Genomic DNA, 25,008 nt, shown 5'->3' with positions numbered 1-25,008 from the left:
CCATGCAAAAACTCCAGCACAGACCAAGGAGGACTCACAAGGTCTTTTCCCAGCTGAGGAGCTACTAGAAGCTGATGGCTTCTGGGAAAGGAAAGTAAGTTTCCTTCAGGGTGTGCCTCTGGTACATACCTCGCTCCTAGCAGATGGTCTTATACCGATGCACACACAACCAGCACTAACAAGTCTCAGGAGGTTATAAAAGGAAATAAAGAAGGATATGAAGTTGGAAACTCAACACTGGGGTAAGGGCCTGGGAGGAGATCAAGTAGGGAAATGAGAAATAGGTATTAAAATGTATACCTATATGAAACTGTCATAAAAATGTATTTAAAAAGTAATGGCGCCAGTAAGGTGCTCATTGGGTAAAGGTACTTGCTGCCAAGCTTGATGGCCCTAGTTTGATCCCTGGAGCCCACACAGTGGCAAGAATTGACTTGTATACAAAATAAGTAAAATGTAGTAAAAATTACAAAAACCATAAGGTGCAGTGATCCAGGTAGTTACCCGAAGTCTCTCTTTCCCATCTAATCTGCACACACAGGCAAATGCACTTTCTCGCTCTCTCACACATACAAGAATTAGAAGACAGTATACAAAGTGTGACAGACTACATTAGTTCATAAAACAAATGCCACTTACAACTTTTAGAAGAGATTATGAGAAAAAAATTATCTGTATTATTTTTAGTAAATCTTGTGTGTCTGTGTGTGGCATTCGTATATATTCATGTGCATGTGGTGTGCATATCTGTAGCTGCCTGAGGCTGACATTAGGCAGTCTTTTCAATTGCTCTCCACCTTACTTTTAGAGCAGTGGTTTTTAACCTTCCTAATGTTGCAATTCTTTAATACAGTTCCTCATGTTGTGGTGACCCCCAAACCATAAAATTATTTTGATTGCTACTTCATAACTATAATTTTGCTACTGTTATGAATCGTAATATAATATCTGTATTTTCCTGATGGTCTCATGTGACCCCTGTGAAAGGGTCATTTGACCCCAAAGGAGTCATGACCCACAGGCTGAGAGCCACTGCTTTAGAGGTACTCCACACAATGAACCCCAAGTCCATCGATTTGGCGAGGCTGGCTGTCAGTGTGCTCCGGGGATCCACCTGTACCCTCCCCCACCACCCTGAGCTGGTGGTGCAAGGTGCTCTTTTTTGCTGTGCCTCAATTCTATACTGGTGCTGGAAGTCAAGTTCAGACCCTCATGCTTGGACAGCAGGCGCTTTACCTGTACTTTAGCTATCTCCCTCGTCCTTTTGTAGTAATTCTTAAGTAATCTGTGCTTATTTTCTCAGCAATACCTACTAAAATTCAAGTGACAGAAATAAGTCAACTAGCATGATTCCTTCCATGGTTAAAAATAAAACAACCTCAAGCTGGGTGTGGTGGCGCACGCCTGTGTGTCCAGCACTGCGGGAGGCAGAGTCAGATAGATGTCTGTGAGTATAAGGCCAGCCTGGTCTACCAAGCGAGTCTAGGACAGTCAAGGCTACACAGAGAAACCCTGTCTCAAATAACCAAAAACAACAAATCAAACAAAACAACACAACATCAACCTCAAACATGCTTTAGTCACATCAGCTTACCTTTTAGCAGCGAACTGTTTTTCTAGATATTTATTGCGAACGAGCTTCGTATCTCCAAACTGCCATGTTAACTGCAGTTCACAGCGTGTATCAAGCCTGTACTGCTTTAGGGTGCCATGTATTAAACTGTACTCTCTTGTATTGGTGTAACAAGGCGCCAAGTAAACTACAGAGAAAGAAGAGGGGAATAGTTGTGTTTAAAATGACAGTGCACATTTACAATGACAGAATCACTGACAGTTCGGAAATTTTATTAAGAAATGAAGGCAACAATTTATAGTTAAGGTTGTAAGTAATGTGGACCTCCTACACTTGATGTAAGTGAAAATGCTAGCCTTATTTTTCTCTGCATACCTACTAGAGTAACTGGTGTTTAACCTACTAGAGTAACTGGTGTTTAACCTACTAGAGTAACTGGTGTTTAATCTACTAGAGTAACTGGTGTTTAACCTACTAGAGTAACTGGTGTTTAACCTACTAGAGTAACTGGTGTTTAACCTACTAGAGTAACTGGTGTTTAATCTACTAGAGTAACTGGTGTTTAACCTACTAGAGTAACTGGTGTTTAACCTACTAGAGTAACTGGTGTTTAACCTACTAGAGTAACTGGTGTTTAATCTACTAGAGTAACTGGTGTTTAACCTACTAGAGTAACTGGTGTTTAACCTACTAGAGTAACTGGTGTTTAACCTATTAGAGTAACTGGTGTTTGACCTACTAGAGTAACTGGTGTTTAACCTACTAGAGTAACTGGTGTTTAACCTATTAGAGTAACTGGTGTTTGACCTACTAGAGTAACTGGTGTTTAACCTACTAGAGTAACTGGTGTTTAACCTACTAGAGTAACTGGTGTTTAACCTACTAGAGTAACTGGTGTTTAACCTATTAGAGTAACTGGTGTTTGACCTACTAGAGTAACTGGTGTTTAACCTATTAGAGTTACTGGTGTTACAGACATAAGATAGCCCTAGAGCTTGGGTAACTTAAATCTCACAGTGACTCTACAATGTGAATTATTAATTTCACAAACCTGGTAGCTTCTGTTATCATGTCGTTTTCCCCATGTAAAGATAAGGTGTATGTTGACAACCTGGGTCAACCACTAGACTGTTTCAAAACCGCAACAGCATTTTGTGTTCCCATCAGCAGTGAATGTGGTCCTATTGCTTCAGGCCCTCCCCAGGAGTTTTTGTCAACATTGTTCTAAATTTTGGCCATTCTAATATGTGGACTGGCATCTCATTGTTTTAACTTTCATATTCCCAGTGATATTTTATGTAAATTACCTCTTAATACATTATTTTCTAGCTATCGTCTTTGGTGAAGTTTCTCTTAAGGTGTCTGACAGTTTTAGTCTACTCTGCTTTCTCACTGTTGCACTCAAGGGTTCTTTGTATACTTAACAGTCTTTTATATGTGGCTTTGTTTTGTTTTTTTTTTTTAAATGAAATTCAATCTTTGTGGCCATGGTTAGATTTTTTTTAATAGTTGAGACAATGGACTTGTTCACATACAATCCTCCCCCCCCAATTTCTGAATCACTTCTGCTATAGACAACAGAAATATAAGATGAGGTACTTATTCAAGTTTCTACAGACTGCAAGTAAGGGTTTGCCTTCCACAATCTTAAATCAACATGATTCTACAGTACCGTATCTCAAGCTTTATCTAAAAAGTCATTATTTAGATAACAACATTTACATTTTTAAAAAAGTCTCTACTCCAGCACAATTTCCTGAGCTTTGTAAAATTTTGCTATCAGTAGTGGCTGTTTTGTAATCATAAGAAAAAAATGTGGCCAATTTTATGTGCCCATCAGTTGTGGTCTCATGACTTGATCAGAGTCCTTGGCAAATGTCTGGTGGCAACTGCAAGTAATTATGAATGATAAGGGGGCAACATAACAGATTACTTTTTTCAGCTTTTGTGCAAGAAAGAAAGGAACAAAAGCATCTCTAAGTATAGTACTAGAAAAGTAATTGTCCACAACTGAATGCTATGGGGTGTAACAAGGCTTTTCACGAGTGTCCTCTGGTTTCCGTTATGAGTTCCTCAGGGGGTTTCTGAATATACTCCAAAGCCTGCACTATCTCATTGATTTCAGAATCACGATGAAGCAGTCGTCCTTGTCAACAGATACAACCCACCCTAATCTCTGCCACCTGCTGATACGAGTTCATCATTATGCTCTAAGCAAAAGCCCCTTAAACTTTCTAGTTTCCACGTCTGTTAGCAAAGCGGCACCAAGCTCTAAATAATCAGGTAGCTTTCCCATTTCAGCACCAGCCTGGGAGTCAAGTCCATCATGTCATGAGGCCAGAGCCAAGACTACCTGTAAAACTGTGCTCCATTCCCACGGCAATGTGCAGCCGTACAGCTAAACCAACACCCTCAGATCACACCTTTGGCACTGTAACTGGGCTACTGCTCAATCTAAGTAGACTTTCTCTTAAGTTAGCTATCTGAGGTTGCTTTTGGCTGTTTTTAAAACAGGGTCACACTGTCAGCCTGGCTGTCCTGGAACTCTTATGTAAACCAGGTTGGTCTCTGTCTCTGGTGTTGGGATAAAAGCCATCCCACCCAATAGCTACATATTTTGTTTTGTTTTGTTTATATTTATGTCTGACTTATTTTGAATTGATTTTTGTGAGTTATAAAGTTGTGTCTACCTTCATGCTTTTGCCCTTGGCTTGTCTAGTCATTCCAGCAGTCTGTTGAAGATGCTTTCTTCATTGCCCTGAACGGCTTAGCATCTTTGTTGGGTGTATTTGCGTAGGCCTACTTCTCAGCCGTTCTGTGACACTGATCTGCCTCTCTCATCCTCACACTTCCTTTATTACTATAGCCTGTATTGGAAGCTGGTAGTACTTTTGTTCCTCTGACTCTTACTCTTCAATATTAAGTTGGCTCTCTGGATTTTTTGCCTTTCCATACCAACTTTAGAATCAATTTATTGATTTCCACAATGTCAGTTGCTGGAATAATAGATTAAAATAAAGCTATAAATCTAGTTGCAACAAACTATTTTTGGCCATAGTAAGTCTTCCTATATATGAACAAATCTCTCTCCAGTGGAGTCTTCTAATTTTTCACCAGAATTGTTTTTTCTTTATGAACTTGTACATGTGAGGCTAGTGGGTTTTGTGGGTTTAAACATTTCCAAATCCAACATTTCACTAAAATTGCTAGCACCAAGCAAATACTGATTATTTTGGATTTTCTACATCAGCAATCATGCCATCCATCAACAAGGATAGTTTTCTTTCCAATTCCTTGACTTTCTTTTCAATCATGCCATCTATCAACAAGGATAGTTTTCTTTCCAATTCCTTGACTTTCTGTATTAAGATGAAAAGGGGCAAAAACATAAAAATATATGTGTATAGGTTTCATCACTTGTGTATCCTTATTCACAAGTCTGAAATTCCTACACTGTTCAAGCACCATGGTGGTAACGTGCAAGGTTTGGATTTTACAAGCGTTTGTTTTTCAAGGCATTTTTGAACTTCAGAACGTCAAACACAGGATGCTAACCCTGTATTCAAAAAATGAAAATATTTTATTTCTACTTTACTGATTTAAGTACCAAGCATTTTTTTGGGCAAATGATAGTTTGTACTTATTGCTATAATGTTTTTTCTTTTATATACTGACATAAATTTCCTAATGTTTCTAATACTTTCTAATATAGAACCAGCCCTACATCCCTGGGGGATACATTCCAGCTTGTAATAGTATAAAAGTCAATGAATCTTAAATTTATTTTTACATGTGCAAATGCTACTGGAGGTCAAAGATGTCAGGTATGTATGTGTCAGGTCTCTTCCTTCTACCATGTGGGTTCTGGGATTGAACTCAAGTCTTGGTGACAAGTGCTTTTCTTCACAGAGCTATATTATTTGCCCTAAAATTTTTCCTATACACTGCTGTATTTAACTAATATTCACTGAGGGGTTTTGCATGTATTTGAATGATGCTTACATGAAAACAAAGCACAGGTCAGTTATATTTGTACCCTGTTTTGGTATTTGGGTGATAATGGACTCGGACTCGGACTTAGGATGTGTTTCCTTTCTTCTTCTTCTTCTTCTTCTTCTTTCTTCTTCTTCTTCTTCTTCTTCTTCTTCTTCTTCTTCTTCTTCTTCTTCTTTTTCTTCTTCTTCTTTTCTTCTTCTTCTCTTTTAACTATGTTTTTAACTAAGAATTACATCACTTCTCCCCTCCCATTCCTCTTCAGCTCCTCTCATGCCCTGTACTAAGTTGATAACATCTTTTTATTAGTTATATATATACATGTATGTTATGTATATACACATATGTATATTAATAAAACATGCTGAGTCCATTTTTGTTGTGTATATATGGCTTCAGGGTTTAATTGACAACCTGGAAAGAGGCTCGTGCCTAAAATTCTCCTCCCAGCTGCACGAGTTCCTTGTAGTTCTTTGTGGAGGTATGGGGCCCCTAAAATAATTCCTCCTTCCATGTTAACATGTCCTTTGATGTTGCCATTTCCCAGTCTCTTTATAAAGTCATTTCCTGGAGGTCCTGCTTCACTGTAGACTTCCTGGTATTCTGGGCTTTACTACCATTCTGCCCACTCTTCAGCAACACAGACGCAGGAGCTGTGATGTAGATGCATCTGTTGGAGCTTGGCTCTCCACATGTCCAGTTGCAGCTCCCTGTGCTGGTCTCCCTTTGCTATAAAGAGAGGTGGTAGCTCTATTTATCCAAGAAATGTAGCTGGTGTCTAAAGTGGGTCTGTGGGCCGCTGGTCTGGAGCCAGACCCAGATTCTACTTTTTGATGTTATTTTTTGAGACAGGGTCTTACTATGTAGCCCTGGCTGGCCTGGGGTTCATGATGTAGACCAGGCTGACTTTGAATTCAGAGATCAGCCTGCTTCTGCAGCTTCTCATTGGTGCTTATAGCAAAGGCATGCTCCTGGCTTGATTCTATTGTCTTAAAGCGATTACTGAGAAGTGATCTAAAATTTTCCCTAAATGTATAGGAATATTCAGCAGTGAACCCATTTTGGGCCTTGTGCTTTCAGTGTAGATGAATGATTATTAATTGATTTCTTTAATATATATTTATTCAGATGGCCTACTTCCTTTTATTTTTTGTATATGACGTTCCTATCTGAGTACAGGCATGTCTGTATATGTTTTAGAAGACAACTTTGAGCAGTTGTCTTTCTCTTCCACTAGATTCTGAGGGCCAAATTAAACTGTCAAACTGTGTAGCAAGTGCTTTTATCCACCAAGCCATCTCACTGGCTTTGCCATTTCTTTGTATGAACCTTGGCTTACTATATATTTAAGAAATTCATTTATGATATAAATTTGTGGGCAGAGTTACTAATATATTACATAATATGATAATGTCCATGAGATCTACTGATGCTTTTTTTTTTTTTTTTTTTTTTTTAGTTACCCTGGCTAGAGGCTTATTAGTATTATCTTTTCAAAAAACCTGACTTTGTTTTGCTTTACTAATAATTCTTATTTCAGTTTAATTCTGACTGTTGATCTGTATCCACCCTCTGGTTTCTTAAGGCGCAACCCTGAGTTGTTCATCTTTTATCTTTCTAATACATGCAGGGAATGCCATGCGTTTTCTTCTGAGCACTGTGTTTACTCCATCCCCCAATCTTGTGTTTTCGTTTCCACTTAGTTCAAGGTACTCTTCGAGCTATATTACTTAAGAAGTGTTTATTAAGTCTTCAAATGTTTTAATGTATTCCATCTATCTTTTTGCTATTTCAATTTCTAAACTGCATTCTGAACTAAGAGCAGGCACAGATGTGATATGTTTCTTGTGTCTTATATGAGCTTAAGAAGCATGTGTTCTAGGCTGTCGCTGGAACAGAGTATAGACAAGTGTTAAAGGCAGATGACTGATGCTGAGTTCCACTGCAAGTTTACTCATTGTCCGTCCTCTGCGTGAGTCCATTTCTGATGAAGGGGTGTTGAATTTTTAAATATAATAGAGGTTTATCTATTTCTCCTTGCAGTTTTATAAGTTTCTGCTTGAGTTTTTATTTCAATTACCACACAGAGAATGATTTTGAACTTTGAACTTGTCAAGAACTTCATGGCTTTCTATTTGGCTCTTTATTACTTCATTTATTTGAAGTGATTTTCTATTATTTAGTTTGTTTCAAGAGTGTAATTGCTTACTGAAACATATTTACGATGGCTGCTTTAAAAAGATATCTTCTAGGAGAGATAAAAATAAGTTTTCTTCAACAGTGAACTGGGTGTGTCAACCATACTGCAGGGCAGACCTCATGCTCAGGAAGGGCTGACCAACACAAAATTACCTCCATGTTGTTTTAGTCAGCTTTTTTATTTTGGTTTAGTGCTTTTTGTCTTTTCATTTTCTTGTCTTTCTCTCCTCCTCCTCTCCCTCTTCTTTATTGAAGGAGAGAAAGAACATGAACTTGGGTGGATAGGGAAGTAATGGGGACCTGAGAGGATTTAGTGGAAGGAAAGATATGCGTAAAATATATTATGTGAAGAAAAAGTATTTTCAAATAATTCCAACATGTGTATTGCTGTAGTACTGACTATTTATAGAGCAGCTTTTCTTACTCAAGTTGAGGTTTTCCTGAATGGTGGTAAAATAGAGAGATATATTATGTCTTGGGCATTGAGTTCTATTATGGGACTCAAGATGCTATCTAGCCTTGCATCTTAGCATGCCTTTACTAAAGTCATGCTGCTTGGGAAATTAGTGGTAGTCAAAGTGAACAGTTACTCCCACAAGACAGGCACCAAGTGCTTGTTCTCTTTAGGGCTTACACCAATACTCTGGGGGCTGAGTCCTGCTGCTACTGCAAGCAGGAAAAGTACCTAAGGCACATCTACTCAGTCTCCACTGGTCCGTGGTAGGGGTAAATGCCTACTTGTGGTCAAGACCAAGCTCTGCACCTTGTAAGAAGGGGCAACTCACTGCTCCAAAGGCAAGGGCTTGGGAGTCTGGGATCTACTGATGCTGTAGGGCAGAGGATGGCAGAGGTGAAAGTGCAAGAGAACACTAACCTTGTTGTAGTCTAGGCTTCCTGCTTGGATTCTTCTGACACCACATTTGGTGGGAAGAGGTACCTGCTCTCTTTCCTCTACTTAACACTTATGGGCAAAGGTGTAGTGGTCACACCTTCACCCAAATTCCTGGGAGTTCATAGTCATGGTGTATCTAGTATCTCCCATCTCTCTAAACTGCCTCACTTTCAGTCTCATGGCCAAGAAGAGATAATTTTCATTTTATTTCTTGCAAGAGAAGCCTGTGCCAACTGGTATTTGTAGGTGATAGGTATCAGTCTGGTTGGAGCAAACACAAAATCCAGAAAACATATTGTTAACTATGCCCTAGGCTCATTTCCTTAGTAGGTCTTTCTTTTTTCTACCTTTGGAACTTGTCTTACATTTTTTTTTAACATGTAAAATCCAGGGTATTAGTGTAAACACTGGGAAGACGAGGAACTGTATCTACTCTATTGTGAGAGGCACATGTGTATTTGAAGAACCAAAGATTTGACTTAACCTAGTTTAATATAGGGTCAGAATGAACAAAAATGACCCAGAGAAACAGAATTTTTATAAGAATTCTCATCCTTTTTTAGAAATGTTACCTTTTTCAGTTGTCTTCCTGATCTTTGGAATGGTGAATTTCTTCCCAGAACTGGCTTCTGGATCAGCAGTCCATGAAGACTCATTGTCTGGGCTCATTTTCCATGACTTGAAATTATCATTATCTTTCATTTCCATTTTGATGGGGTCCTAAAATCCAATCCGAGTTATTAAGTTATGATCAATAAATGTGCTTCTACCTATGTGGAAGTATGGCTGCATAGTATGGAAGTAATCTGAAATTCCTCACAGAAAACTGGGTACCAATACATTCTTACCCACATGCCAACAGGTTTCAATTGCAATTTGCCATATTCCCCCCCAAACAGAAAATGAATAAATTTGAAATACATTATTTATATATTATAACATTTTAAGGCTTCCAACAGACTACTCTCTTATAATTCGTGAAAAGCTTAAAAATTTCCATCAACAACAATTTTTAAAAACATGGTAAAACTCTTGCTAAATATTAATTCCTTAAAAGTTAATTTCTCTATATACTATCTTACTACACTTGTATTTTGTCTGACTTTAGGAGAAACTTATGAAAGTCATACATCACTTACTGATGTCCATCATATACTTAGCCATTGGCCATTGGTCATTTGGTCAATTGGCTATTGCTGTACAAGACAGTCTACAGCTCAGGCTTCACACTACACTGTGGTAATGAAGAAATCCCACCTTCCTTTTCTCTCTCTCCTTCCCTCCTCCTCCTTCCAGCCTGCCATACTCCTTAAACACTGCTTGTTTTTTTTTTTTAAAGTTTTCTTTCAAAAATTTTAAACTTTATTATTTTATGTATATGGTAGTTTGCTTGAATGTATGTATGTGTACTGCATGTATGCAGGGCCCACTGAGGTCAGAATGAGACAGTGGATACCCTGGAACTAAGAATCGGACCAGGGACCTCTAGAAGAGCAGCATGTGTTCTTGACTGTTGAGCCATCTCTCCAGCCCCTCAAACATTGGTTCTTTATCTCTCAAATTAGCTATGAAAGGAAGCTATGGAGCTTCCATACAAAGAAAAATTTTGTGAGCAGCCATTTTATACCACTTCATAATATGGTTCACAAGCTGCTTTGAGGCCAACTGCTTAGCTCAAACACTAAATCACAGTGCAAATTATGAGCTGCTAAAATTCTGTAGATGAGTCACACAGGGTAAGAATGTGTAAGAGGTTTACAGAGGACCTCTCAGTCTCTGTCTTTCCTGTGCCCTCTGTAGATCTTTCACTGTTCTAACCCTAGGTAAATGGAGGGAATTAGCAAGAGAATGAGACCTTCCTGTGTCTGCTCACAGTGGCGGACAGGTGAGCTAGTTACTCCTAAGAGTACCTTAGAGGGAGGCAGACCTCTGTGAGTTCAAGGCCAATCTGGTTTTTATAGTGCACTTCATGACAGCCAGGACTACATAATGAGACCCTGTCTCACGCAATAATTTAAAATTTCCAGTGGCAATAAAATACACCATATCCACCTGGCAGCTTAGTAGTGAGGAGAAAAAGTAATTTAGAGAAACTTATAAAAACCCCTCAATTAGTCACGGTTTATTACTGACAGCCAGTGAGGTGTGGAGCAGCTGGCTGATAATGTACTTGAAAAACCAAGTGCTCAATACTGCAGTTATAGTCAAAACTATGCACTCAGAGAGACGATCACTTCATAGTTGTACATTTTCTTTAAAAACGTTCCTCTAGTTCTTTTCATTAGAATTTACTAATGAAGATGTCTGAAATTAGCTTGTTTTGTTTCTTGGTGTTTATGACAATTATCACAAAAAGCTGATTTTAAAGCTGACAGAAGATATTACTCGAGAAGAAATGGGGCTCAGAATTATCCACTGGCTAAGTTATAAGTTCTTTTCAATTACCAATTACTTGTATAAATAGTATCAGTTTTTACTTCCATCCAAATAAAGCAGCCACATTATCAGCAACTATTTTATACTCATAGGCTCATAACCATTACATTTATACTATTAATTTTGTACTCATGTATAAACTGTATAACACATATTATAGGACATATACAGTAGTCCTATAACTATTACATATATTTATACACATTGTTTACTTTTATATGCTTAAAGTAAAAAAGTTGAATCTAAGGGTTTGTGCTGAGGGGTCCTCTGGAGTACTAGGACCATCCTAGTGAAGAACAGGGAGTAGAAAAAGAAATAAATTCTAAAAACATCAGTAACAAGTAATAAACAACAAATGAACCAAACAAGTTGCTCAATAACTGAAACATGTATTCACACAGGTTTTAAATATGTATCTATTATGAACAACTTTGAGCCAATACACTTAAAGATAAGATAAATTCTTGGGAAAATAACTTATTAAAATTGAATTAAAAATAAAAAGAACTGACAATCCTCTATTAATAACTAAGTAGTAAAAACAGGTTCTTAAAGATACTATTAATAAATCATAGTCTAAATTTATCTCCAAATCTGGGCGTGGTAGCACACACCTTTAATCCCAGCACTCGGGAGGCAGAGGCAGGTGGATAACTGTGAGTTCGAGGCCAGCCTGGTCTACAAAGTGAGTCCAGAACAACCAAGGCTACACAGAGAAACACTGTTTCAAAAAACAAACAAATTTACCTCCAAAAAGCAAGGGTGATTTAACAATAAGAAACATGTCCACTTTATTATACAAAGTGGCTATTTCAAGAGACGCAGAAAGAAACAAGTGAAACTTAAAATGTATTTATATTTTATAAAGCTTAACAGACAGGTATAGAAACATCCATAACCTGACTTTATATATAGTCTACTGAAAATCTATAGGAAATTGCAAATGTAAAAAGCATCTTTTTAAAATCAAGAATAAAATAAGGATACCTTTCTTTACAACTTCTTAACAGTATACTAGAGTTGCTCACAGAGACCAAGAAATAAAATATATGAAGAACTTTTAAAAAGTAATTGAGAAAAGTGAGACTGGGTGCCCCAGTCTTGGGAATTTCAGGGACACCGACTCAGTTCCTGAGAGAAAGCTCCAATCCAAATGCCAAGCAGATTAAGTAGAATGTTAGTCAGAAAGGCAAAATGCAACAATGGACTAGAATTCTAGCTCTAGCACAAAGAATGTTGGAGCCAAGAGCCCAACTGCTCTGTAACAGTTACCTGCTCCATGGTTACAGGACCTGGCACACAGGAGCTGCACAACACTAACTGTAGATGTAGACCTGATTGCTTTCTACGGACGACCTCCAGTCTATTGAGAAGTACAGTGTTGTAAAGACAAATAGAAGTCAAATCGAGTCCTATCTCTAGTTCTTCAATTAGCCAGTGATCAGGACCTTGGGCAACACATTATCTTTCCTTTATAGCACACTATCTTGTATGTATAATGAATGTTTATATATTTACATAGACAGATGGCAAAGAAATAAACTCTCTTAAAGTTGAATAGTTAGTCTATAAATTCAAACACCTCAAGGCCTATTTTTTCACATTTATTTGTATGTGTGTGTGTCTCTGTGTGTGCCAGGGTGGGTAAGGGTGTATGTCATATGCTCCATGTGGAGAGGTCAGAGGATAACTTGTGGGAATTGGTGCTGAGCCACTGTTTGTTGGGCTCCTCAGTTTAACCGGACTTTTGTGAGACTATCCTTACAAGTCAAGGACACACGCTCTTAAGACAACTAGTTATAGTTGAGCAATTGCTTAAAACAAACATAGAACACCACTCCCAACCGATTCCCACAAAGTATTTCAGCTGATCACTACGGAATATCACTGGGACAATCGTTTGTCCCTCAAGAGTCCTGGAGCTCCTTCAGGAAGACTCACCAGCCGTGGAAACAAGAGCACAAGGGGGGCTGGAGAGAAGCTGGAACAGGGTGCTTCCTGCTGTTACAGAAGGCTCAGTTCCTGCACTCACCCAGCAGCTCACAGCTATTTACACTCCAGTTCTGGGGCATCTGATGCCTGCCTTTGGCACTGTATATACATGGCACACTTAGCTACCATACAAAACGCACATTAAAAACCTAACAATCTTTAAAAAAAAAAAAAAAAAAAAAAAAAAAGCTAAGTGGAGCAGAACCTTATGGCTCACTGAAACTGCTGGTTACCACACTACAGATTAAAGCAATTTAAACACCAAAGGGCTATAGCTAAATTAAGACTAGACTTCATGATTTCCATTATGGAAATGGGGACCTATCTCCTGCACTCCACTGTCTCATTCATCTTTCTACTGAACTCCAAACTCTTCCCTCACTTTGATTCTCTATTTTCCTCTCAGCAGTACTTACTCAAGCACAAACTTGATGATCCTGTACAAAACCAAGTTACCGGGGTCATGCTTGCCATAGCCTAGCTCTCCTCTCCGTACCTTCAGTCTACTTTTTGATTTGCACGTCTATTATTCCACATGAAGAGCAATTTGCAAGGTCCCCAACTTCCACATCAGTCTCTTATGCCCATAAGAACGTATCTGGCTATATTTGATATTTTGATAATCCTTATATTTGGTAATATGACCAATATGTTTTTGAAAAAATATAGCCATCCTCAGATGCCTATGACCTCATAATTCTGACTTTATAGTTACTTTTTACGTATTGATTTCTTAGCTTTGTAGTAACTCATCTTTCTAAAAATGGTCTTTTCAATCACATTATTATTACTATTATTAGTAGTATCAGGTTTTTGAGACATGGTTTCACCTATGTAGCCTTGTTTGTCTTGGACTCTTTCTGTCTTAGTAGAACAGGCTGGTCTCAAACTCAGCAATTCACCTGCCTCTGCCTCCTGAGTGCTGGGATTAAAGGCATTCGCCACCACACCTGGCTCAATTGCTTTAACTTTTATTGAAAGTAAATTAGAAGGTTTTTTTTTTTTTTTTTTTTTTTTTTGGTTTGAGACAGTTTCTCTGTGTAGCTTTATAGCTGTCCTGGACTCACTTTATAGACCAGGCTAGCCTCGAACTTACAGAGATCCACCTGTCTCTGCCTCCCCAATGCTGGCATTACAGGTGTGTGCCACTGTGCTTAGCTCTAGAAGGTATTTTTAAGATTGCTTAAACATATTTCACCAAGTGTAACCTCTGAAAACTTGATTAGGAAAAAACTCCCCAAACACCATGAGAATGGGGAATGGGTGGCAAAGAAACTGACTAATGTGCATAATGCTTTTGGCTTGGTCCCCAGTATTACAAGTCAAGTCATATCATACCATACAAAACATTTTGGTTTTTATTTGGCTTTCATTATCTGTGAGGTTGGTTTAGTTTTACTTTTATGTGAATAATCCTACTTTTTCTCCCACTACTATTTTTTAAACACAGAAATGAGTCTTCTAATGATTTGTAAAGCATCTATACAGAAATTATTTGTCATATGAGACAATATTTAATATTTTGCTTATTGATAGCTTCAGCCTAGAGAAAACTACTTTGTTATATGTATACTATTGTCTTACATTTATACTTATGGTATCTTCCTCTCAGAAAACATTGTGGGTTCTCATTCTCAAGCTTTTTAAAAAAATATTTATTTGCTATTATGTATACAGTGCTCTGTCTCATGTACAGCTGCAGGCCAGAAGAAGGCATCAGATCACATTACAGATGGCTGTGAGCCACCACGTGGTTGCTGGGAATTGAACTCGGGACCTTCGGAAGAGCATGCAGTGTGCTTAACTTCTGAGCCATCTCTCCAGCCCTCTCAAACTCATTACACACTCTTGTTAGGCACAAGCACACTGGTTAATCTTCTCCATTGCCATGACTGGATTTGGAATCTCCTAAAAGACAGACCTCTGGGTGTCTGTTAAAGTGTTTCTAAAGTGGTTTAAATTAAGGAAGGAAGACGAATATGGGTGGCAACATCCCATGATCTGGAGGCTCAGGCTAGACAAGAAAGAAAGAAAGAAAGAAAGAAAGAAAGAAAGAAAGAAAGAAAGAAAGAAAGAAAGAAAGAAAGAACAAACAAAGGAGGAGGCTAGTTGAGAACCAGCATTTGTCTGTTTGCCTGAATCTGGATGCACCGTTCATAGCTGCCTCTTCCTGCTGCCACCACCATGCCTTTCCCAGCATTATGGATCGTATCTCTCTTCAAACTATGAGCTGAAAAATTCTACCAGGTATTTTGCCACACCAATAAAAAGAGCAACACCATCAACAAGCACTAGTTGTTAATGGACTGTAGTAGTAGACTATTTTTTTTTCCAACCTGGAAAGTAACAAGCAAATTTTTTGTTATTGCTTATGATGGTGTTTTTGTTTTGTTTTGTTTTTTGTTATCAACTTGACACAGCTGAGGAAGGCATCCCAGTGTAGGAACTGCCTCTATCTTAGTGGCCTTTGAACAAGTCTATGGGGGCATTGTCTTGACTGATGACTGTTGTGGGAGAGTCCGCCCACTGTGGACAGTGCCGTACATGGGCAGGTGGTCTTGGGGCACATCAGAAAGCAAACTGAGCAAGCCATGAGAGCAGGCCAGTTAGCAGGGTTCCTCCATGGTCTCGGCTTCAGACCTCATCTCCGGGTTCCTACTCTGCGCACTTGCCTTGCCTTCCCTCAGTTATGAACTGAAAACTGTAAGATAAAATAAACCAATTTCTCCACAAATTGGTTTTGGTCATGGTGTTAAACATAGCAGTGGAAATCTAATTAATACACTGCTAATTTTCAGTTAATACAACTGATCACCTGAATATACCTTTTGGTCATTTGTAGTTGTGAATCTGTGAAAAGCTCACTCAAGATTTTAAACTCACCTTTGATCAATGTATCTGCAGAAGGCTTTCTATGTCTGTCAACACGTTGCAAATAATTTCCAGTTTTAAAAACCAGCTCTTTTACTTTTTTGAACAGGAATGTTTTATAGTCAAAACATTTTCTTTTACATTGGGTGCTTTTGGTCAACGTGAAGAAATGATTTTCCTCAAGTTCATGAAGACAAACCCATTTTTCCTAAAAAATTATGGCAACCTGCTATTTGGGGTTAAAATTGTCTAAAATTTCTATTTTATTTAAGATAAGTAGAGGCTAATTTTCTTCCATGTGAGTATTGAACTGTGCTAGCAGTAATTTTAATGACATTTTTGTTCCTAAATATGATGTCATCTCTGACATAAGGCCACTTTATTTTATAGATGAATTCTGGGCTCTCTTTTATTTCACAGGTATGTTTCTGCATCTTTACTCCAACCTGTATTATAGTACATCTTGACAAATGTTTGGTCAGAGCAAAAATGAAATAAAAACATCTTTATCTGTTAAAATTCTTATACATTTCAAAATGTATATAATGAGAAATTTTGCTTTGTTTTATTCCTTTCTGAGGTAAGGTCTAAATCTATAAACCATGCTGTTTTCATACTCAGGGTTCTCTGTCTCATCCCTCTGGGGACCAAGGCTCCAGACATGTACCGCTTAGGTTTTATGTGGAATTTCATTGACTCTAATGATTAATTTTGGTAGAAACAATACTATTATATGTCTCCCCATCAGTGAAGATAGTATATTTCCCCCTTATTTATGCCAGTATCTTTCAATAAACTCTTATTTTTAAGGTATTCATTCTGAGATATCATGATTTTTATATTACTATATATGACATATTTAAAAGCTACATTTTGAAAAGGCAAGATGGCTCAGCAGGTAAAATATCTTGCTGTCAAGCCTGATGACATGAATTTGATCTCCAAGGTGATGGATCCAATAATGGAAGGAGAGAACCAATGCCTGAAACTTGTCCTCTTGATTTCTACAGTCCTGCATGTGCACACACACACAGACACACAGATACACAGCACCACTACCACAAACCCTTATCTAAGTTAAAAACACACGGAGTAAATATCCAAATTAACAAAACTAGAAATGAAAGGAGGGACATAATGGACACTGAAGACATCCAGAGAATAAGGATATACTTTAGAAACGTGCACTCTGCCAAATTGGAAAACCTAAAAGAAATGGATAAATTTCAATACGTACCATTTATGGAAGTTAAATCACGATCAGACAAGCAATTTAAACAGATCTATAAATCTCCTAGCAAAGTAGAAATAGTCACTAAAAGTCTCTCAATTAAAAAAAGCCCAGAGCCAGATGGTTTTAGTGTAGAATTCTACCATACTTTCAAAGAAGAGTTAATGTCAATACTCCTCAAAATAGTCCACAAAATAGAAACAGAAGGGACATTGCCCAATTTATTCTATGAGGCTACCACAATTTTCCTGATACCCAAACCACATAAAGACTGAACAAAGAAAGAGAATTACAGGTTAATTTTCTTTATGAACACAGATACAAAAATTCTCAATAAAATGCTTGAAAACTGAACCCAAGAACACACACAAAAAAACCCATCCATAATGATCAAGTAGGCTTCATCCCAGAAAGAGATGCACAGATGTTCAATACATGTAAATTGATAAATGTAATTCACTATGTAAACAGACTGAAAGACAAAAACGGCACCATCTCATTAGATGCCTTTGACAAAAACCGAATACCCCTTCATGAAAAGCCCTGGAGAGATCTGGGATACAAAGCACACACTAAACACAATGAAGACAATATACAGCAGGTCGATAGGCACCGTCAATTTACACAGATAGAAACTAAAGCAACTCTACTAAAATCAGGAACAAGACAAAGTTGTCCACTCTCTTCATACCTACTCAACACACACAGTACTTGATGTCTTAGCTAAAGCCATAATAAGACAACTGAAGGAAATCAAGAGGATACAATCTGGAAAGAAAGAAGTTAAAGTGTCTTTATATGCAGATGATATAAAATACACAATTAACCCTAAATATTTCACTTTCAGCAAAGTAGCTGGATAGAACATAAACTCACAAAACCTCTTGCATATAAATGACAAATGGACTGAGAAGGAAATCAGAAAAACAATACCGTTCACAATAGCCTCACATAATATGAAATATCTTGGGGTAACTATCATCAAGCAAGCGAAAGACTTGTATTATAAAAACTTTGAAGACACTGAAGAAAGAAATTGAAGGCGGGATCAGAAGAAAGAAAGACCTCTCATGCTCATGGATCGGTAGGCTTATTATAGTAAAAATGGCCACCTTACCAGACATACTCCACACACCTATGGAGATTTTTTGACAAAGGAAAAAAAATGCAAACATCTTCTACAAATCATTCTGCTTAAACTGGATGGTTGCATGTAGAAGAATCCAAAATAGATCTATATTTTTTACATTGCACAAAACTCAGCTCCAAGTGGATCAAGGATCTCAACATAGGCCCAAATACCCTGAATATTTCTGACAGAAGACAAAGTGGGGAGCAGCCTTGCTCATGGCACACAAAAAAGACTTTCTTGTGGGAAGCTGGGCCAAACTCTGCCACGTCAGAAATCCCGTGCTTAGGCTGCATGCTGTGACCTTTGAGTTTCCGACCTTCGCCTGAGGAGGTCTTGTGTTCTAGGCTATCCTTGGACTGTCTACCTTTGAAAGAAGTAGGGAAGTCTCAACTGGGAACCACCCAAAGGCCCAAGGAAGTTCTTACAGGGAGTTACTCAGAGAAATAGGAAGTTCTTGCAGGGAGCGATTCAGGTCATTGTATTCTTGCCTGGGGGCTAGGGAGTGAGGGTTTAGAATAGATCCTGTTGACCTTGTTATATAAAGTTTTACACATCTGCATTAAAGAGAGTCTTGATCAGAAATTTCCAGACTTGACTCATTATTTCTTGCATCTCTGTACCCCACTTTCAATTCCCACTCCTTCTTTCAGGTGAACCCTGGTTTGATTTGTCCCACAGGCCGGGACACATCACTTTCTGAACAGAATATCAGTAGCACATGCACTAAGATCAACAATTAATAAACATGGCCTCATGAGACTGAGAAGCTTCTGCACTGCAAGGATGCTGTGATTTGGACAAAGCAGTAGCCCACAGAACAGGGGAACATTTTTACAAATTACACATTCTACAGAGGAGCGGTTCTCAACCTGTGGGTTGTGATCCCTTTGGGGGTCTAGCAACCCTTTCACTGGGGTCACCTAAGACTATTAGAAATATCAGATATTTATATTACAACTCATGGAGGTAGCAAAATTACAGTTATGAAGTAGCAACAAAAATAATTTTATGGTTGGGACCACAACATGAAGAACTAACTACACTAAAGGGTCACAACATCAGGAAGACTAAGAACCACTGCTGTAGAAGGGTAGTATCTAAAATATACAAAAGTAAAACAAAAGAACCCACTCTGAGCATCAGGAAAACAAATAATTTAAAAAGGTACAGAACTAAGCAGAGAATTCTCAAAAGGTGAAACACAAATGGCCAAGAAACAAATATTCAACATCCTTAGTCATCAGGGAAATGCAAATTAAAATTACTTTGGCATTTGATTTTAAACCAGTTAGAATGGCCAAGATCAGTAAAAACAAATGGCAGTGCAAGCTGGCAAGGGTGTGAGGAAAAGGAGATTGCTAGTAGGAGTGCAAACTTGTACAGGCCCCATGGAAATCAGTGTGGCAATTCCTCAGGAAGCTGGAAACAGACTGACCTCAAGACCTAGCTCTCCAGCTGGGCATGGTGGTACATGTCCTTACACCCAGAGTGTACTCTTTACCCTTCATGAAGGAAACTTCTCTTTGTAACATATGGAACAGACAGAAAACCACCACCAATGAATAAGCAGCATTGTGGAGTCCAGTCCCAATGGATCTACAACACTCTCACAAGCACAGGGAACACTGTAGAAGAGGCTCAGAAAGATTTCAATAACCAGAGATTCAGGGACTTGCTGTGAAGTTGTGTCTCCTAGCAATGTCTGACTTCTACACCAATAAAGTCTCACCAACATGGCCATCCAAATGTGAGCTGATTGAGAACAGCAACAAACATGCCAAACTAAAAGGGGGAAAGGTCATGGGGTCTCAACACTACACAGAGAACTACAGGCAACTGAGTAGAGCTGGAAGCAGGAGAGGAGGTCCTCCAGAGAGAGGGACACACCAAGAAGACAACCTAATGTCAAACAGTTAGCCCTGAAAACGTATATACAAGTAATATATGAACTCATCAGGCTATATTTATGAATAAATATGTATATATATATACACACATGCATGCATACATGCAATAACAAATGATGAAAAAAAGGCTATGGACTCGAAGGCAAGCAGGGAGGGGTATATGAAAAGGGTTGGAGGGAGGAAAGGAAAGGCAGACATGTTTTCAAAATACAATTGCAGAAATTAAAAAAGAGAAAAAGAAAGAAATGTGGAGTTGGGTGGGAGGGGAGGTAGGGAGAAACTGGGAGGAGTTGAGGAAGGGGAAATGTATGATTATATGTTGATGTTTTTGCTCTCATGGTTTAAAAATATTATCTCTGAAATTTCACATATTTACTGTGATGGTCTAGGCAAAGTATTTGATGAAACTTCTTGAGAGGCTCAGCATTTTTCAAATCTTAAGACAGGCTGGTGAGATGGCTCAGCACGTGGATATTTGCTCCTGGGCCTGACAACCTGAGTTCAATCCTAGGACCCAAATGGTGGATGGAGAGCACTGTTTCCTGTGTATCCTTCTCTGGAACCCATGTGCATGTTATCCTCTGGAATTCATATGCACACTCTGGGATGTACAATTGGAGAGTCCAGGAAGCAATACTGATATTGAACCAAGGTATCAGTATCAAATCACTATGTGTGTTCTGTAGCTACTTGGCCCTCTTGTAGGGTCCAGCTTGACTCAAGGCCAGCCAGCCTGTGCTGAGGGTCCAGCTGTATAAAAATAATGAGGGTCCAGCTTGACTCAAGGCCAGCCAGCCTATGCTGAGGGTCCAGCTTGACTCAAGGCCAGCCAGCCTATGCTGAGGGTCCAGCTGTATCTAAAAATATTCCACTACCCCTACCCCTGGAATGTACTTACCCCTCCCAGCTAGCCTGCTAAACTCTGCTTTTGCAAAAAGATATAAAAAGCACTTGTACCTGCTTTTTGAGGTCTGCAGCTTGAAAAAGCTTGTAAGACCTCGATGCGCATCAACTCAATAAAATTCCTGTGTGTATTGCATCGACATCGGACTCCGTTTCTCTCTGGGGACTCTGGGTATAGACTAGAGATCTCTCTGGAGGTCTCAGTCTTACACAATTGCACAGACACACACCCACACACATATGCACACAAAATAAGCAAATGTAATTAAAAGATCTCAGCAGTTTTTATCATGGTTGTTGTGGTGTTTTTGTATTTCCTTAATAAACAAATTCTAAGTACTTATGTTCAAATATCTAACTTAACACTTCAACTTTCTAAGCCCCTCACTCATATCTAAAACCTAGTTCTTCAGTGGGTTCTAATCTGCTAGATTACTGAGTTTAAAAACTTTTAAAATTACAGGGGCTGGAGAAATGGTCAAGTATTTAAAAGCACATACTACCATACTAATAGCAGTGTTCAGTTTCTAGTAGCTACATTGGGCAGCTCAAAAATTCCTCTCACCACAAGGACACTGTGAAAGAGGAAGTGCCCCTATCACACTGTTTCTGCCAGCAGCTTGAGCAGACTTCTCTAACCTCCCAGCTGGGAACAGCAAGTCCTTGTTCTTTTAGAGTCATCCCATTTGTGGTATTCTGTTAAAGCAGCCCAGATGCATTAGAGCTGAGGGAGAGGTTTCTAGAAGATCTCCTATGGGCAGGTGGCACTGACCCTTAGCCATCAAGCTCACACTCAAAAGGATTATGGTCTGTAAGATAATGGAGAAAAGGCTCATACCAAAATACATGTGTGAAAAACATACTGCTCCAGGATAACATATAACTGCATAACTGACTATCAAGCATCTGTTCAAGCAGGGATGGGAGGATGGAAGGAGGTTAAGTGTACAGTGTGTCAAGGACTGCCTGAAACCAAGCTTTCCTAAAGAGTCCTGAGGACATCCTTACAGTGCTATCAGCAACATCTCTCTGTTGCTTACCTCTGTCCGATCTTTGAACATCAGAGTCAATGTATATGTTTCCAGGACTACATGCCATCTCATAATGTAATGTAAATGTGAAGGTTATTCTAGGGTTTACATGTCAACATTTGTGAACATTTAAACGAAGTTCAATTATTTTGCAGCAGCTTAAGAGAGTCTACCCTTCACTCTCTTTCTAGTCTTACAACTTGAGATCTGGCCATGCGTGACTTAGATAGAGGGTTTCTTCAATGACTAAATGTACAACAATTGTGACCATAAAGCTTAAACTTACTATGTTTTAACATTTTACTTAAATAAGCCAGGCACAGTGGTGCACGCCTGTAATCCCAGCACTCAGGGAGGCAGAGGCAGGTAGATTCTTGTGAGTTCCCAGGACAGCCAAGGCTACACAGAAAAACCCTATCTCAAAAAACCAAACCAACCCAAAATTTACCTAAACAGCTATCAGAATCTCTCAGACTATCATAGAGTCTTCTCTACTTTGCCACTAATACCTCAAGATCTTTTAGAAAAGTGCCACATGAAGATCATGTCCCTGGAGAAATAAGCTTTCTGCTAAGTTTTACTTCTCTGGGAGGCATAACTGTCACCCAGAGACAAAGGTTTATAGGAAGAACATAGTAATTCCAGAAGTTGACTTAGCTCACTATTCTAAAAACAAAGGATTAAAAAGGAAAACCAACAGTGGGCTGGAGAGACAGCTCACTGAATCATGGGCTGGCCATGCAAGCCTAGAAATTTCAGTTTGGTCCATAGGACCCACATAAACATGGAAAACACATTCCACCAAGTTCTGCTCTGACTTCCACACATGTGCTGTGGCACACATGTCCAAACATCCACATCGTGTGCACCAAAACCACAATGACATATAAAATGAAAAAAAAGTCAGCATTCACTCCTGAGAGAATGATCCTGTTCTGCTCTTACTTGTTTTATTTATGTTTAAAAAACATAAAGAAGAGCACACACCATCTGCTTAAAATCAGCACCCTTATCACGGCTTTCCCAGAAAGTTAGCTGTTTAAAGCTGTGGCTGCATTCAATAGGTGGACATATCAATAGAGAGCAGAGAGGAAGTTATCAGCGTTATTTTCTCAGCAGTTCTTACTTTATAATTAATGGGGTGTGTGTGTGTGTGTGTGTGTGTGTGTGTGTGTGTGTGTGTGTGTGTATGTATGAGAGTTTCTTTATGTAACTAACACTGGCCTGGAACTCAAGAGCCTCCTGCTTCGACCTCTTGAGTAATGTAGTTACAAATATACATCACCATGCATGGCTGAGAAATACATCTCTGTTGGTTATGGCTTACACAGTTGATGTACAGCAGCTTAAACGGAATAAGATAGTACTCAATAAATACCTACCATCAGGACAGATATTTACACACTTTTAAAGTACCGTAGTATGTGATAAAATACATTCTTCATGGATCTTTCTCTAGTGAAAAGCTCCTTATAGGTTAGAACCAATCACCTAAAAAGGCTTTTTAAAAGTCACCACAGAACTGTAGGTAACAGCAGCAAAGTCTTTATTTGAAATACTTACCACTCTTCGATGGTATCTAGTATCAAAGAGTCATGATCAGGACGCAGTCCACACACAAGAAATAACGAAGGGGCATCTATTTAAAAGAGAAAAAGACGGAATGGAGAAAACGGTGGTAAAAAGCTCCCCCAGAATTTCTTTACAGACCGCGTCTTTCCTTTTTTCTTCTGATTTCTGTCTCCGTTACTCATTATTGTGTTCAAATATTTTTATGTTCAAAATACTGCCACTATGTATCTTGTTCTTAAGTCGCTCCATTCCTTTTCTTCTTTCATTACGTCTTTCTCATTTTTTTGTTTCTCTTCCCTTCATACAGTCTTATCTGCTGGTCAGAGTCCACTGTCAGCCCATAATTTATACAACTTCTAATGAAATAAATTTACATTATGACAGATGTGCATGTTCTAGTGTTTTTAAAGAAAACAAACGCACTGAACATTAAGCACTGTTACTTTTGTGCCAAATTCATGGTAAACAGTTATTACACATGCTATGCCTGGTGTATGCTCTTTGTAGATTAATGCCTCATTTTACCTTCTCATTATCAAAAAGACAAAACTAGGCCAAGAAAGCTTAAAGAACCTGATTTAGGCTACTCAACTGACAAATGCATTTTCAGGTCAAAGCCTGCTGCTTTAATCTGGATTCTAAGGCACTACACTATCCCAATCCAGCCCTTAACTATCATCCAAGGGCATTTAAACCTTACTTTGGGCCGAATGTACCGCGGAAACATTAAACAGCTGTAATTAGTTAGTTTCTATTGTTAAAGATCTATTACAATAAACCCTGTGCTCATGTGAAATGAGCCAATTTTAATTTATATTTTGATGTCAGGATAATAAACACTACCAACTATATGGTAAAATGTGTAGCGACTATTTATTAAAATGCTATACATTCTTCAAGGAAATCCATTTTTATTAATGAAATATCTGACAAAGTTTAAGCCTTACTGAAAACTCCAGAGTTTCTCTTCTCTCCAACTTAAACCACCCAGGAACACTGAAAGATACTTAAAGCACACACTGTAAATCAATTTTCGAAAGGAAAACATTGCTGTTATGCATTTTAGACTCTGATTTACTATTTTGCCTATGTTTTACTTAAAGATTTTAATCAAGTGTTTAAGAGATCTGAAAGTGAAAATATGAAGAAGCAATTGGGTAAATGTAGTCATGTAATACTCTAGCAATAAGAAAGAGATTGGCATATGAAAGCAAATTGCCAAGGCAGGCATGGTGTCACATATCTGTTCCCAGTTCTGGGGAGGTGGGACCAGGAT

The 25,008-nt window shown here is 38.5% G+C and overlaps 1 protein-coding gene across 1 annotated transcript in view; it reads right to left on the bottom strand.

Annotated features, from left to right (window-relative positions):
• Tex15 (testis expressed 15, meiosis and synapsis associated) overlaps positions 1–23,801 on the bottom strand; it is a 58,239-nt gene extending 34,438 nt beyond the window's left edge. Inside the window, exons 1-3 of the mRNA XM_051169406.1 lie at positions 23,724–23,801; positions 9,230–9,377; positions 1,595–1,760 (exon numbers count right to left, since the gene is read on the bottom strand). Coding sequence (XP_051025363.1) covers positions 1,595–1,760; positions 9,230–9,365 — 302 coding nt within the window. The 5' untranslated portion in view covers positions 9,366–9,377; positions 23,724–23,801. The remainder of the gene's footprint in view (positions 1–1,594; positions 1,761–9,229; positions 9,378–23,723) is intronic.
• Positions 23,802–25,008: the final 1,207 nt, after the last annotated feature.

The sequence above is a fragment of the Acomys russatus genome, chromosome 27 (assembly GCF_903995435.1).
Source record: "Acomys russatus chromosome 27, mAcoRus1.1, whole genome shotgun sequence".
Lineage (NCBI taxonomy): Eukaryota > Metazoa > Chordata > Mammalia > Rodentia > Muridae > Acomys > Acomys russatus.
Note: the sequence above shows the minus strand (reverse complement) of the source record. Positions and strands in the feature narration are given on the sequence as shown.